The 14,781-nt window shown below is 30.3% G+C and overlaps 5 protein-coding genes across 5 annotated transcripts; 3 read left to right on the forward strand and 2 right to left on the reverse strand.

The window, feature by feature from the left end:
* Positions 1-38: 38 nt before the first annotated feature.
* LOC108917821 lies at positions 39-1,475 on the forward strand. The gene has a single exon (XM_018724586.1). It carries the CDS (start codon positions 131-133, stop codon positions 1,430-1,432), a length of 1,302 nt encoding a protein of 433 aa, XP_018580102.1. The 5' UTR covers positions 39-130; the 3' UTR covers positions 1,433-1,475.
* Positions 1,476-1,570: 95 nt separating this feature from the next.
* Positions 1,571-3,965, reverse strand: LOC108917811 (coiled-coil domain-containing protein 22 homolog). Its single transcript, XM_018724574.1, has 6 exons — positions 3,676-3,965; positions 3,119-3,621; positions 2,718-3,064; positions 2,227-2,600; positions 1,996-2,161; positions 1,571-1,902 (listed from the first exon to the last, which is right to left on the reverse strand). The coding sequence occupies exons 1-6, from the start codon at positions 3,723-3,725 to the stop codon at positions 1,663-1,665; spliced, it is 1,680 nt and encodes a 559-aa protein (XP_018580090.1). The 5' UTR covers positions 3,726-3,965; the 3' UTR covers positions 1,571-1,662.
* Positions 3,966-4,123: 158 nt separating this feature from the next.
* On the forward strand, positions 4,124-6,333 carry LOC108917382 (transcription factor IIIA). Its single transcript, XM_018723943.2, has 5 exons — positions 4,124-4,294; positions 4,345-4,631; positions 4,701-4,855; positions 5,688-5,929; positions 5,988-6,333. Exons 1-5 carry the CDS (start codon positions 4,181-4,183, stop codon positions 6,228-6,230), a joined length of 1,041 nt encoding a protein of 346 aa, XP_018579459.1. The 5' UTR covers positions 4,124-4,180; the 3' UTR covers positions 6,231-6,333.
* A 1,423-nt stretch (positions 6,334-7,756) lies between these two features.
* Positions 7,757-11,886, forward strand: LOC108917481 (polyprenol reductase). The gene is made up of 5 exons (XM_018724104.1): positions 7,757-8,527; positions 8,695-8,886; positions 9,602-9,742; positions 9,823-9,986; positions 11,712-11,886. Exons 1-5 carry the CDS (start codon positions 8,206-8,208, stop codon positions 11,802-11,804), a joined length of 912 nt encoding a protein of 303 aa, XP_018579620.1. The 5' UTR covers positions 7,757-8,205; the 3' UTR covers positions 11,805-11,886.
* A 490-nt stretch (positions 11,887-12,376) lies between these two features.
* Positions 12,377-14,491, reverse strand: LOC108917471 (glycerol-3-phosphate phosphatase). The gene is made up of 4 exons (XM_018724092.1): positions 13,995-14,491; positions 13,808-13,945; positions 12,978-13,327; positions 12,377-12,918 (listed from the first exon to the last, which is right to left on the reverse strand). Exons 1-4 carry the CDS (start codon positions 14,250-14,252, stop codon positions 12,738-12,740), a joined length of 927 nt encoding a protein of 308 aa, XP_018579608.1. The 5' UTR covers positions 14,253-14,491; the 3' UTR covers positions 12,377-12,737.
* Positions 14,492-14,781: the final 290 nt, after the last annotated feature.

The following is a 14,781-nucleotide window of genomic DNA, read 5'->3' on the forward strand; positions in this document are numbered from 1 at the left end:
TGGTCACAGCTATTTCATCATTACAACACAAAGTTGGTGTGACTTGACCCTGCTTAGAAGAAGAAGAACAGAATAAAAGGAAACAAACTAAAAGTAGGGTTATATTGAAAATTTTAATTCTGATTTAAACATGTTTAAAGCAATAAATTCTTTATCAAATCGTAGTACATTAGGTAAAATTATTTTAAACAATGTCTATTCAAAAGTAAACAAAAGGACATTTTTGTCGCAAGCATATTACTGTCGGGAAGTTTGGGATCATAGGTTAAACAATCCAATTCTTCAAAAACAAAACTTGGATGAATTATACTATGAGTTAGATCAGAGATTCCAAAAAACACGGCAGGTTAGTGCTGTTGATGTAGACATATTTGTTAATGCAGTGACGGATGATTCCTACAATGATGAAATACTTGATGTAGTTCACAAATTACGATTAAGCTCAGATACAGGAAATACTTTAGAGTCAACACCACATGCCGTAGTTAGGACTTTAATACAGCACGGAAATAAGAATGATTTTTTGGAAGCTTTAGACGATAGACTGAATTATGGAATATTTTTAAATTTTTACACTGCAAACGTAGTGTTAGATACCTACTGGAAAAGTAAGGATTTTACATCAGGTGCAAGAGTAGCTAGTCAGTTAATGTTTCAAGAAGAATTTAATCATCCACTAAGTAAAAATCTTTCACTGTTGCACTGCTACAATTTTCTTTTACACCCAGAAGGCTGGCCAGTGCAGTCAAAACCCGAAGAACCCGAAGAGGAAGTAAAGATTAGAGTTAAATTTTTAAGAAATCCTTATGATGACAATCATTTTGATTTAAAAGATTCTCATAAAATTGTTGGAAAAACATTAGCTATGTTTACAAAAGGGGAGATTGATCCGTTATATAAATCTTTGTATGTTCTCGGGTTAGCTTTATACAATAAACCTGAATTACTTGAAGAAGCTGTCCATGAGTGCAGAAGTAAAAATATTGTTTTATATAAAGAAATTATTGACTTAGTACCAGAAGGTAATGAATCTAAAAAAGATCTTCAAAGTTTAAATACAGAATCTAAAAATGTGCAAGATTTACTGAAAGCAAATATTGAGGAAACTGTTCAGAGAACATCTGAAAATGACATTGCAAATCAGTGTAAACTGTTCTTAAAATGGGAGAGCGACAGAGCAAATGCCTTGGAGGAACAGAAAAAACGAATTCTTACAGCTAAACGTTTAACAAGTATCGAAGATCTACAGAAAGTACTGAAAGAAAAGGAAACAAAACTGTGGTTCTTCAGTAACGAAGAACAAATTGAACTCGATATTGAAGCAAAAAAAGTGTTTTATCCCAAGAGGTGGTTTGGTAACAAGAAGAAACCTAAAAAAATTGATGTAGGATATGTGCCTCCTGAGGTACAGTCAAAACAAAATCTTGCTTAATGAGTTATATATTGTGGTGTAAATAAATTAATTGAAAATTTTATTTATTTTTTTTTTTTGAGAGTATGTATATAAAACAAATACATTCTCTCATAAAGAATTTTGTATAAATAAAGATATTGCAAATATGCAAAGGTCTATAAAGAACGTGTTTATTTTACTTTTCAGATAATATCGTTATACAGTATTGTTATGGTGTACATTTCACCAACAATGAATAATAAATAAAATTAAGTCTGCTTTAATAAAATTTGAGTTTCTTTTTGGATTTGTTCCAAATCGGTATAGACACGATTGAGTTTAGCAGCAACTTCTTTCGACTTTTCAGTTTCGATTTGCTCTTGCAAATTTCTGGACTCTCTTTCAGCCAGTCCTAAATCAGAAACGGCCTTTAATATACTGCTACATTCATCTCTTAATGTAGCTAATAATTTGTATGCTCTTCTAGCTGTTTCATCGTGCTTGGCATCCTAAAACAAATCTAGATATAATTGTTTATATTAAACATAAACTGAATTAAAATTTACTTCCATTTTCCACCAAGAAAACGTAAATTTACTTACTGCAAATATCAGTTCTTCAGATAACGTAAAAGATCTATCAACTTGTCCAGTTAGACTATTTATTTCTTTTTGGGTCTCTTTCGTATCTTTCAACACTTTTTGAATTTCACTACTCTGTTTTCTAATATTGCCGATTATTTCAAGAATCCTCCTCGTATATGCTGACCTATAAACAATACATATAAAAATTATATCATACTTTAAAGTACACATTTAAGATATATTACTCACCTATTGTTATTTCTGTTCATCTGTTGACATTTTTCCATTAAACTTTGCTCCAAAATTGATTTTTCTTTTAAATCCTCTATAAGCTTTTGATGAGTCTCTTTAGCATTATTCAATTTCAGTTGTTCTTCTTGCAGTTTTATTTCTTCTGTCGTTAAAGTGTTCTGTAGAGATCTATACTCATCTAAAAGAGGAGTCTGCACTTCATTCCATTGATTAGCCAGTTCTACAAGGCGGTCACTCGCATTCTGAACAATATTTTTCAACTTTGCCATATTTTCTTCTTTGTTAATTACAGCCAAAGTTTTCGTTTTCAATTTTATCTTTGACAATGTGTCCTTTAAAACTTCTTGTTCTTCACTTTTCATATTTCTAAGCTAAAATGAAATATTATACCTATTTATCTAATAGCAATTTAAGCTACATAATGCTGGACAAAGTGAAATATGTTTATATACAACACATTTATACAAAAAATAGTGTCGATACATTACCTGAGAGAGCTGAAGTTCGTTACTTTTAATAACTTCTTGTAGTGAGAGAAATTGTGATTTAATTACTTCCACTTCTTTTAAGAGGCCGTCCATTTTATTTTCTGATGGTTTTTGTATGTTTATTTCTGCTGTAATCTCTTTCTGAACCTCGTCAGAGGATAAATCTATTTTTATATTAGTAGGCGCCTCCACTACTGTGACAATTTCACGTTGGTTTTTAATAGCAATTAACAAATCAGGATTTCCTACAAATTCATTATCTTTGAAAAGCAAAGAAGGAATCAACTTTCTTGCAGGGCATTGCTTAGTAACATCGGGAATGTTATGAATCCAATATTCTTTTAAAGCTGAAAATAATTTAAAATATAATGTAAATCAAATGAACAGAGGTTGATATTAACCTTCATCATTAATTTTTGAATCAGGAATAACTAAATTTGTGGTTTGAAGCGGACAGCTGTTTCCTAAACTATTAACTAAATATCCACCATCACATTCCCTTATGCCGAAATGTAAAAGTGATGAAGGAATCCACATTTGCTTTAAAGAATTTTTTACATTCTCTTCAATCTTCTTCACTATTCTTGGGACATAACCAGTTTGTTCAATGGGTATGGTTTTGATAGTTTCTCTAGGTAATCGTTCAATTAAAAACATTAAAACTCTACGCACTTCCACTTCATTACAGTATAAAATGGTCTGATAACCCATATCACCTCTAAAACCTAAGTTTTTTATATGTTGTGCTAAATCAGACGCAATATTAAGTCTGGCACTCATTGACGGGGGTAGTTTTTTTGGTAAATGTAAGTCTGGCGTAACTGCTTCTAAACAGGTTGATATAGCTGAAACCACCATATCCGCATCAAATTGTTTCAAATGTTCAATATCATCGCAGAAATCACTAAAATCACACAACTTAAACACCTTACATATTGGTTAACAGGAAATCTCGTACCATTCTAAATGCTTCAGTGAATCTATTATTATTTTGTCTACTTCATCCATTATGCTGGTACAGCTATATGTTCAAGTCCAAGAAAAAAATTAGGTAAGTAATCCTATAATTTATCGAAAAACATGCATTATTCTCCACAGGCTCAGATTATATCATTTATTTCAATTTAAAACTAACTTCTTAAAAATTCACTACCACTAAGAGCCCCTATGTTTGTTTATGTATATATTATTACTACAAATTACATTTACAAAGATTGTAAAAACCAAACCACAAACACAAAACATATAAGCAAAGCAACTACTAATCTGGCTGGTGGTAGCCACAAAACATATAGTAAGTAGCTCTATGTTTAGTAGTTTTATCATATAGTAAGTAGCTATTATGACTACTCATGTAGACGCTGTACCGAAGAGGAAGACGAATAATTAACCTCAAATTTATTGGCACGTAATCAAATTTTTAAAACGTGCAATTTTTGTGTTCAAATTTAGTTTTCTTTTTTATGAAAATGGATTCATGTGAAAATAACATATATAAGTGCCCAGAAAATGGTTGTAACGCTAAATATACAAAACTAAGTAGACTAGAAATACATAAAAGGAAACACACTGGTGAAGTAAGTTTCCGATAATAAAAATGAACAAATTATCTGATATAGATTTTTAGAGACCATTTTTCTGTGACGTTGAAAATTGTGAAAGGGCTTATACAAATATTGCTCATTTGAAACGACATAAATCTTTTGTACATGACAAGTCATCCGAAGTTATGTGCACGGTTAGTGGTTGTGGACTAGTTTTTAATAATAAGTATAGTTTAAAGAAACATACAAATCAACATCATAATATCAGTAACAGTTTGTTTAAATGTGCACTTTGCTTGCAAGAATTTAAAAAGAAACGACAATTGAAAAATCATTTATATTTACATACTGGAGGAGAGGAGCCACTCAAGTAAGTTGAAGGAATCTTAACATGCAAAAAATAATTTAGTTTTCATGATGTTTATTTTCAATTCAATAGGTGCTCCATCTGCAATATTACTTTTGAAACAGTCCATCTGTATAACAAGCACAAAAGCAACCACAAAACCTATACATGTGACTGTGGATCTGTTTTTAACAGATGGACATTATTCTGTCAACATAGAAAAAAATCGTGCAGCATAAAAAAAATAGGTGGGGATGTACATTTTAATTACTACCACCAAATCTGACGTTCATAGTTTCAATAACTATATACATTTTTCTATAATACGTAGTGATGAGAATAATCGAATGAATTAAATAATCGAGAGGTTACCGTTCGAATTAATTTTATAATGGAATGATCATTCGAATGATATATAATCGAAAGTCTACTTCGAAAATTTCCGATCTATCCCAAATTATATGCGAAACATGTTGACGCTATAATATAGGTAAATGGATTGACTTTCTCGTATTGCGGCATTTCTTCGTTGTCAGTTGAGTGGTTTATCAGCTTATGTTTAAAATGAGTAGTCGCCGCCTAAAGAGATCCATTGTTTGGGTTTTTGAAAAAATATTATTATATAGAAAACATAATTTTTGTATTATTTTCATTCATATGAATTTCTATCCTCGCTAAATAAAGCTCCCTTCTAAACCGCCCTTCAAAACCGCGCGGTGCCACTCGTAAAATTACTGCATATCTTTTTTATGTGGTGATATTCGATTGTCCCATCCATCCTCTCGGCCGTCTTATCTCGAGATTTTGTAGCTCGTTAGAGCTCTGGAATAATCGAAATACCTGCGCTCTCGCTCGAGCAGTGCGTTTGTGTTATTCGGTGATGACGAATGACGATTGACGTAAGTAATGCTGTGGCCCACCTGTGGCCACTGTCATTCGTCTCCGAATAATCGAATGAATTTATATGATCACTCTAGATATCTCGAGAGATTTTCATAATCGATATAATCGATAATTTTCATTTGAGTAGTCCCATCACTAATAATACCTATACGTTGTATATTTAACAGTTTTTTTCAGATCATAAATGTGTTATATGTAATAAAGTGTTTACAACAAAATCAAATTTAAAATTTCACTCAATGTCTCACATAGAAGAAAGTCAGAGAAATAGTTACCGTTGTCCATACCTAGACTGCAATAGGAGTTACAAGTACAAGAAAAACCTGAAGTCTCATATTTCTGTTTATCATGAAAAGAAAAATGATGAACCTAGAATAAAATGTACTGAAGAAGGTTGTGATGTAGTTTTCAAGTCAAAAGTAATTTGAGAACTTCAAGTATAAACTAAGTATGTATTATAATAAATTTTTGTTTTAGAAATATTTAAGGCGGCACATATTAAACATCCATAATAGATCAACAAAAAAGAAAGATCGCAAACCAAGGAAAGATAAAGGCAAGAAAAAGAAATGTATGGCTTCGATTTTGTCAGGTGTTCCTTTACCGATGAAAGAACATTCGGCTATACTAAATAAATCAAATTTAACAAGTGATTCACATAATAACCATGAAAAAATACCAACAAATGATGTTTCAGATGGAAACTGTAGAAGAATCTAACAACTTATTTGGTACAACTGATGGACAATATTTAGTTATACCTACAAGAAAAATTAAAACAAAAGTTTGTAAAAATTTCGCAAAATAAATCTCCATTGTGCAGTAGTGGTTTTATTAATAAAAAATCGCATTTATTTGTAAATAGCGTATTTTGAACCTCGTATAAGCATTATACTGAAATATGCAAGCGTCTAACTGTTAAACTGGTTTAGAGTGCTCTAGGAACAAAACACTATAATCTGTTAAACAAAACTATCAGTATGGTCTTCCTATGTGTATGTGGTGACATCACTTAATAGCGAAAGACGCAATTATGTAATTAACTATTTTCCAATTGACAATAAAATATAAGTCGGAAGTTGGACCATTTTGTCCTTCTTAAAGTGTTCTTGTTTGTTTTCCGTGTTCCACATAAGCCTTTTTTGAAGAGTTTTATACTCGCAAACTATTTCCACATTATGCGATGTTAAGTTTTTTTAATATGTTCCATAAATAAAATTATTTACAGTCATAGATTATTTCATTATGGTCATTATTTGTGCCACCGCTTTAATAAGTGAAATTTATATTTGGCTCACATTAAAAAGGACTTGTAAAACAGTTAAATACTTATGTGTTCCTGTCATAGGTGTTCCAATTGTTTAAGTCTGTAGTATTTAAAGAATAGAAGAACGAAATAAGAATCATTAAACTTTTAACAAAAAATATTTTATATCTGTCCATTGTTATATAGATCGATCACTATTAAAAATATTTAGTCATCCTGTCCAGCAAATTTATAAGCAACATATTTAAAATAACTTATGCGTTATTATAAGTGCAAAGTAAAATTAAATAAGTTTAAAATACTAGACACTTGAAATATGGTTAACCTTGTCCTAGAAGTGATCAATCTTTATTAAGTTAAAATTTATGTCAAAAAAATATTCAAGAAATGATATGAATACATGGTCATTATTCAAATTTTTTTAACACAGATAACGATGTAATCTTCATATCTTTGGTTTTTCTGAAATCAAACTGTTTATTTGAAAATTGAAGAAAATTAGTAAAAATTTGATAAAAACTGATTTAGAATTTCAATTTTCCTAACTTTTTCTTAGTTTAATGTTTGTGTCAGAACAAAATTTTCCAATTTTAATAATATGCCGCGCCATCTATTTGTAAGTAGCTCAATTAACGGGTCAGCGAATATGTAAATATTACAGTTGGCTAGTTATTAAGCAATTCTCGAATAGTTCCGTGTAGTTTTTGAGCGATAGATGGCACTGCATGAAAAATAGGAGCATTCCATTTTAATAAATGAAAAAGAGATTGGAATAATGTAGGTATTTTATCCATAGAAAAAGATAAATAATCTATGATTTTACCTAATTGTATTAAAATGTCTGATACCACTTTGACTATTTCATTCACTCTTTTCTCTATGTGCAGCAACAAGAAGTAAAACGGTAATCATTTAGTTCAGTGTCAGTGAACTAGACCACATTTTGTTAGTAATATGTGACTAGACGTTGAATGTGCATCAATTGATGAACGAATAACGAATTCACCACGGAATAATAGTTATAGCAAAGAAGATAATTAGCTTATCCTTATCCTGTTCATAATCATTTGAATTACATATAATTCGTTCATGAGTTTACACATCTCTAACAGTATATTTTGTCACTCTATCTGCCTCTATCCTTCGGTAGGGTGACGTGATGTGATCTTAAAATCCTTGATCTTAACCCTACTTTTAACTTCACGTCACATTATGATTTTGATTTGTTTGTGGATGATCTGTTTGTAGATTAACGGACAATCCCTCTCCAGTAAAATTTCGATATGAAAAATAAAATTGTAGGTCAAGATGGTAAAAGTTCATTTAATTGGCTTGAGTGTATGTGGCTGCGTTTGTGTACTGAAAAAATAAAACCGGAGTTCACGTAGATTGTTTAAAATTTGGTTTAATTTTCAAACATTTGAAACAATGAATTATATTTTACTGGGTTTTTCATTTTTGACTTCAACAATCATACTAGGAAGTAGCCTACTAAATACATTGGAAAGTAAATTGCCCATTTTTTTTGTGGAAAACTTTAGATATGGAAAATTCGGCGTGAAAAACAAAGTGTCAAAGATCGTAGTTAAAGTTCCTAAATCATGGTTCAAACATTTCTATATGTTTGCCATTTACTTTTTTCCATACATATTCTATTTGGTAACGAGTACTTATATGTTTAACAGTGATGTACCAAAGTGGTTCATACAACTTCTAAATATAACGTGTGGTGAAGATAGAGTGGCAACTAGTAAGTACTTAATTTTTATTTAGTAAATAATTAAGAATAGGTAAAATCGATTTAATAATTAATGCATAATAAAAGGAAAAATTTATCAAAACTCTTGCAATCTACATTCACAGTAATCCACACAAATATTTTGTAGTTCTGATATTAATTTATGACCTGTATTTTAGCTTCCGCTACAAAAACATATATAGCATTAACCTTACTAACGCTGCAAGTGTTTCGAAGATTTTATGACACCCATTATGTATCTGTATTTGGAAAACATGGTGAAATGTGCCTTTCGCATTATCTGGTGGGCCTTTACCATTACCCAGGTTGTGTGCTGGCTATACTTTGTGAAGCTCCAAAATTTGCAAACAGTAAGTAATTTTTTCTTTGCATATACTTTTATCTTTGTTTTCATTATAGTAACATTTTGACTTTTTATGATAATACGGTAGAGGTTAAGGTTAAAAAGTTCATTATGCATAATTTCATTGACTTGAAAAAAATTGTTATTAAATTTTTTTTAACGTGTTAAATTTTAACTTGATTAGACCTCGATTGTGCTATCTGTTAAAAAAAAATGGTAGGTATCAAGGGTGGTTTTCTTATTTCATACAAATAGTTTCTCGGATCATATATGACAATGAATTTCCAAAAACTCCTTTAGATGTTTGGTATCAAAGAGTATTATCAATTACCTAGATTCAAAATCAAAGAAATCCAAAAGAACAAATTCAGAAATAATGTTACAAACTACTAAAATGATTATGCACCTAAACATTTGCTGGTTTATTTTTTTAGATGCTGAATTCTTATTGATGCCTTGAAAATGTCTTTGCATAACAGTTTTTGCATCTGAGATGAGATTTTTCTTTTGAATACATTAGAATTTGTAGATTTTTCTTCATAATTTTTGTATGCGTTATGTCACTTTTTCCATTGTTAACTAATAATTAATAGGCAACTGATAAATATCATCATATCAAGGGCATTTAATTTAAATATTTTAGAATCAATTTGATTTGCTTAATATCTTTAAGATAAAGTAACATAAAAAATATGTAAAAATGTAACATTTCTTTTTTTTAGTTTTATTTCTCTCGGCAGAAACTTTCAACGTAGCCGATATTTCTAAATTAGATATTGCTGTCATTATTGTATTTATGTGGGCTTGGTGGCATCAACATCTTGCTACCAGAATTCTTGCCAATTTGAGAAAAGATAAAAAAGGTAAATTAAACAACAGTTAAACAACACATTAACATTCCACAAATTTGAACCAATTAATAATGCAAATCATTATATTTTAGGTAATGTAGTAAGTGAATCTCATAAAGTACCACACGGTGATTGGTTCAATTACGTTACGGCTCCTCATCAAACAGCAGAAATTTTGATGTACCTTGCTCTAACAATTTTATTGTGGAAAAATTTTACATGGTTTTTTGTATTTATCTGGGTTCTCAGTAATCAGGTAAAAATTTACTTGCTTAAATTGACTTCAATTATTTCTTTTAAAGATAATTTGATTCATTATCGTCATTATCTAGAGTATCAATTTGTACGTCAGGATTATATTTGAATATAATTCAGATTAAACACAATCATAATCGAAAGACGCATATTTATCTTATTTTTAATTTTAACATTAAAGTGGATATTGTGAGTACTAAGGTGCATGTAAAAAATTTTAGATTTGAAAATGCTGTGGTGATTTAATAACAGTAGTATTAGTAATACATCTTCAAATGTAACAGGGTGTATACTAAATTTTGACAAAAATTTTTCAATTTACGTAGTAGAAATCTGTTCTGTCAATATTTCCTAATTGCTTTTACTTATGTATGATTATTTCAAACCTTTGTGGCTACCCTAAAATTTATAGCAAATAGGGAACTTACTATTTATGATTTCGAAAAAAAGTTTTCTAAATAATTTTTGCGTGTCCTGATTACCAAATATGGACAATCTAGATATACAAGATTTTTGGTTTAAAAGAAAATAACATTAATCACCTAAAATTTTAAAAAAGTTTTACAAAAATATGGAATTTTTAGTTAAATTCTTATAGCCCTAATTAATTCTATTAGTCGAGGAAATGAAACACTGAACCTCCGAAATCTGTGCAGTAAGATGGATCGTGATGCGGATTTTTGCATTCGATTCGTTAGAGCGTCCAGAAAGTAGTTTGTGACCCTATGTGATCAATGAGAAATGAAAATTGCATTGGTGCATAAGAAATATTATATTTTTGAGGTCGCTCAACACGAATATCACGACGGCAACGGTCCTCGAGGTACCTAGTACCCAGGATGGCTTGTTTCTGTAACAACTATTTTATTCTTAATTAATTTTTATTATAAAAATACATTTATTCAATACAAAAAATACATATTTTCAAAAAAAAATATTATACTTAGATCTTTACAATTTTAATTTTTCTTATTTGAGTGTGTGCTATAACTTGGAGCGTATCCGTATATACTAGTATGTGTAAGAGTATATATTAGCATATATGTAAGAGTAAAATGTGGAAGCAGCGGCCAGTGATCGTAGTCCTTACCTAAAATTTCATCAATACTACCAACTGTATTAAAAGCGCCAATTTTAAAAAAAAAATGTTTCGGATAATTTTTTATTTAGATATTCGATAAAGCTTATGAAGATGACATCGGTACCTCGGAGAATGTTACCGTTGCGATATTCGTGTTGAACGACTCCAAAAACCCCCGAGTAGCAAAATTGAACTAATTTCCGTCAATATTTTCTGAGTTATACATTTTTCATATTTTAACTTTGAGATGCAGTTTTAATGCTTTTTTCTTATGCACCAATGCAATTTTTATTTCTCATTGATCACACAGGGACACAAACTTTCTAGACGCTCTAACGAATCACGATTCATCTTACTGCACAGATTTCGGAGGTAAGGCCGTTTTTAATGCTTTATTTCTTCGACTATATACAGAATTTGACCAATAAATCCCCATATTTTCTTAAAAATCTAAATGAGGCTTCAAAAATATGGAAATACTAATTACAGCTCCGATCACTATCTCTTTCAATTTTATGGTTACAAATAGGCCAGGAGGATATAATTTAGTTTGTTTTTTCATATATTTTTTTTTGTTTAATAAAATTCTGCCGCATCACAACAGTGCTAATGCCATTTTAAATTATTGATCAAGATTTTTTTTAGATTGAGACAATTTTACTGACCCATTGGTGGTACCTAGAGGAATTCAAGGACTTTCCTAAAAATAGAAAGGCACTAATTCCTTTTGTGTATTAAAATTCTCATTTATTGTTACGTTTAACTATATGTTACATTTTCTACATGTTTATTTTTTATTAAATAATTTCTTTATAAGAGATACTTGAAAATTATTTTTAATTCAACTCCAAGTTATACTGGGAAAGTTATTTCAAGCAGTTGATTGTGAGATGGACAAACTATGGGCACATTTCGATACTTGCGAACTTGCGATTAGTTCATCTCGCAACACTTGTACTTAGTTATCGAGTAAACTGTTCAAGTCTGGTCCGAAATATAACAAATACGTTATATATTACTTATTTTGAAACCTGTGATGTAGTTTGACTTGATTCATCTCTTCGAGAAAAATTTGATGAGGGCTCATTAGATGTAAGCCACCAGTCTTGGTTGGAGAATCAAGTTCTTTCATATAATGTTAGAACAGTCCACTGTGGCTCTCAATCAGTACTTGATTCGTAACAATACATTCAGAAGTTATGAGCACAAAGAACGTTACATATTTTTATATATTCAGAAATTGTTCTAAGATGACGTCTGCCTGCACAAACGGTTTTATAGATGTATCCACATAAAAAAGATGCATTATACTAATGTATTCTGAGAATTTAATAAAGATTGGCACACCGTACAATTGATAATAATGTTTACAGAGTTAGTGCGAAAAATTGTCACTTAACTTAAACCTTATTCCATATAATTGGCACAGAAATATATCAATAAATATTAAATAATGATTGCAATTGATTTAAAGTTAACTTCTAGTTTAGTAAAATTTAAATTTTGAGATCTAAATGATGACAAAATAATAAATTTTTTAATATGTAGTTATTACATACACGAACACCGTAAATGCCTATCAAGATAATACATGCTATTAACTGTCTTGCAGTTTTATTGTATTAAATATACAAAATAAATAAATCAGGCTAAAATCGAGCAATACTTTGCTCAATCAAGAAATTCTAATAGATCACCTAATCTCTCCAAGTATACGTCCGGTACAAGATCCTTCTCTTCCTTTTTAGAGGATTTCTTCCACTGCAGCACTTCTTCCAATCTCGTCACGCCAGTTAAGACTAGCATTGTCTGGAAGCCACATCGGGTTCCCAATAAAATATCAGTGTTACACCTAAAATTAAAAATAATATGCAGTCGCTTGATTTTATTAATTTATTTTTGCTGCACTACCTGTCTCCAACCATAATGGTCCTTTTCGGATCAACTCCATGTTCCTTCACGAGTGCCTCTGCGATGTAGGCATTCGGTTTACCTACAACCAGAGGCTCCCTTAGAGCACATGTTTCGACAGCTTTAACGATTGCACCAGTCCCCGGAACTACTAAATCAGAATTCATGGGAAAACGTTCGTCTGTGTTTGTTGCAATAAACAGGCAGCTAGGTTTGTTGAGGTAGGAAGCCGCCTTAAGCATTTTGTTGTAAGAGAAATGCTCATCGAAACCCACTATTACTGCGCCCACATCGGGATCCGGTTGGAAATTTTCCACCGTCTGTGCAACACTGTTTTGGAGAACATCTGGCTGCAAAAAGTTTAAATTGTTACAATTTTAAAATTCTGTTTTACTATTGTTAAAAGGGATTCAATAATCTTAACAGTAATAAGTTTACTATAAATGTTGATAACAACTGCTTTAAAAAACTATAACTTAAGGTAGTAAACAATAAAATATGTTACTGATAAAAATTAGTACACAACATTAACGTTGTCAACATTCATTGTTAATTTCACCTTGATATTACAAACAACAAACCGTACATAATCATGATTTTTACTTGATATATGTTTATATTGTGTTTAAGTGTTTAAACAATTAATACCAAAATAAAAATATATTATAATTTGATGTTTAACATCAAATTACCTAAAAATTATTGATTTTTGTTTATTTAGATAAATCTAAAAATAGTATAGCCCAAAGGATAGTAAATTTATAACTCTTGAGTAAAAAAATTCTTGGGGCTTGTTCATAAAAACATACGTAAAAAAATATATTTCTTACCCCAACTCCGCTGTGTTTAATACCAGCGGCATTTAATTCTTGAGCTATCCCTCTTGAACCAACAACGTAAACTTTTTTATTGAAACCAATATTTTTCAAAAAACTCACTGTTAAATAAGACGTTGTTATTATTTCATCCTAGAAAAGTCGTCTTACGTTTTTTCCTGTAATGATAAAATAGATTTACCTTCTCCACTATGTAATCCATACGTTTAGCTTTTGTAACGAATTCTTCTCTAATTTTTGTGGAGTTATTAGTCACAAATAATATTTTCTTCCCCATTTCTCGAAGTCTGTTAACAACTCCCACAGAACCAGGAATTGCTTCATTTTCAAGCCATAACACTCCATCACAATCTAGTAAAACTGTATCGAATGAATTCAAAAATTTTGTAACTTCGTCCTTGGTTAATTTTGATAAATGCGTAAGAGATGCAGTATACATTTTGGAATTTATTTTATAAGGTAGTAATTTTATTAGAAAGGTAAACGGTTTAATTTTCCAATATAAAAATATCACCACTATTTAAAAATCGACTGGTATTTCGCAATGCAAACAAATTGGAATGGAGAACAGAGATTAGATTTGATTTTGATTGAACTGATTGAAGTGATTGAAGATTGAAAAACCTTTTTAGTAGATTTTGGATTTAGTTATAGTCCAATGTCAAAAGTGTCAAAGTCAAAAGGTTCTATGTTGACCTTCAGATTAGTAGGAACTAATTCGAGTACGTTTGAAGTTGGTTTAAATATCGGTTAACTAAAAATTTAATTAATTTTAATTAGAACATTTTTTTTTTAATTAAAATTTCTTTCTTGTAAACATTTACATTCCAAAAAATTGGACTGTATATTGACGAGCAAAACAAATCATTCAAATCAAAGCTGTAGCCTTATAATTTGAATTATTTTAGTTCAGTTAAGGTAAAAGGAACTCATCTGTTGATAAAGTGTTACCAACATACTGGTCTTTC

Source organism: Anoplophora glabripennis, unplaced genomic scaffold, assembly GCF_000390285.2.
Source record: "Anoplophora glabripennis isolate ALB-LARVAE unplaced genomic scaffold, Agla_2.0 scaffold3, whole genome shotgun sequence".
NCBI lineage: Eukaryota > Metazoa > Arthropoda > Insecta > Coleoptera > Cerambycidae > Anoplophora > Anoplophora glabripennis.

Excerpts from the sequence above, each read along its gene's own strand:
- LOC108917481 (XM_018724104.1), top strand. The coding sequence starts at position 8,206 with ATGAATTATATTTTACTGGGTTTTTCATTTTTGACTTCAACAATCATA. Across the intron at positions 9,743-9,822 it reads TTTGAGAAAAGATAAAAAAG|GTAATGTAGTAAGTGAATCT; the intron begins GTAAATTAAACA and ends ATTATATTTTAG. Across the intron at positions 9,987-11,711 it reads TCTGGGTTCTCAGTAATCAG|ATTGAGACAATTTTACTGAC; the intron begins GTAAAAATTTAC and ends GATTTTTTTTAG.
- LOC108917811 (XM_018724574.1), bottom strand. The coding sequence starts at position 3,725 with ATGGATGAAGTAGACAAAATAATAATAGATTCACTGAAGCATTTAGAA. Across the intron at positions 3,622-3,675 it reads TCACTGAAGCATTTAGAATG|TGATTTCTGCGATGATATTG; the intron begins GTACGAGATTTC and ends GTGTGATTTTAG. Across the intron at positions 2,162-2,226 it reads ATGAACAGAAATAACAATAG|GTCAGCATATACGAGGAGGA; the intron begins GTGAGTAATATA and ends TATTGTTTATAG.
- LOC108917821 (XM_018724586.1), top strand. The coding sequence starts at position 131 with ATGTTTAAAGCAATAAATTCTTTATCAAATCGTAGTACATTAGGTAAA.
- LOC108917471 (XM_018724092.1), bottom strand. The coding sequence starts at position 14,252 with ATGTATACTGCATCTCTTACGCATTTATCAAAATTAACCAAGGACGAA. Across the intron at positions 13,946-13,994 it reads TGGATTACATAGTGGAGAAG|GATGAAATAATAACAACGTC; the intron begins GTAAATCTATTT and ends CGACTTTTCTAG. Across the intron at positions 12,919-12,977 it reads ACCATTATGGTTGGAGACAG|GTGTAACACTGATATTTTAT; the intron begins GTAGTGCAGCAA and ends TTTTAATTTTAG.
- LOC108917382 (XM_018723943.2), top strand. The coding sequence starts at position 4,181 with ATGAAAATGGATTCATGTGAAAATAACATATATAAGTGCCCAGAAAAT. Across the intron at positions 4,632-4,700 it reads GGAGGAGAGGAGCCACTCAA|GTGCTCCATCTGCAATATTA; the intron begins GTAAGTTGAAGG and ends TCAATTCAATAG. Across the intron at positions 4,856-5,687 it reads GTGCAGCATAAAAAAAATAG|ATCATAAATGTGTTATATGT; the intron begins GTGGGGATGTAC and ends AGTTTTTTTCAG.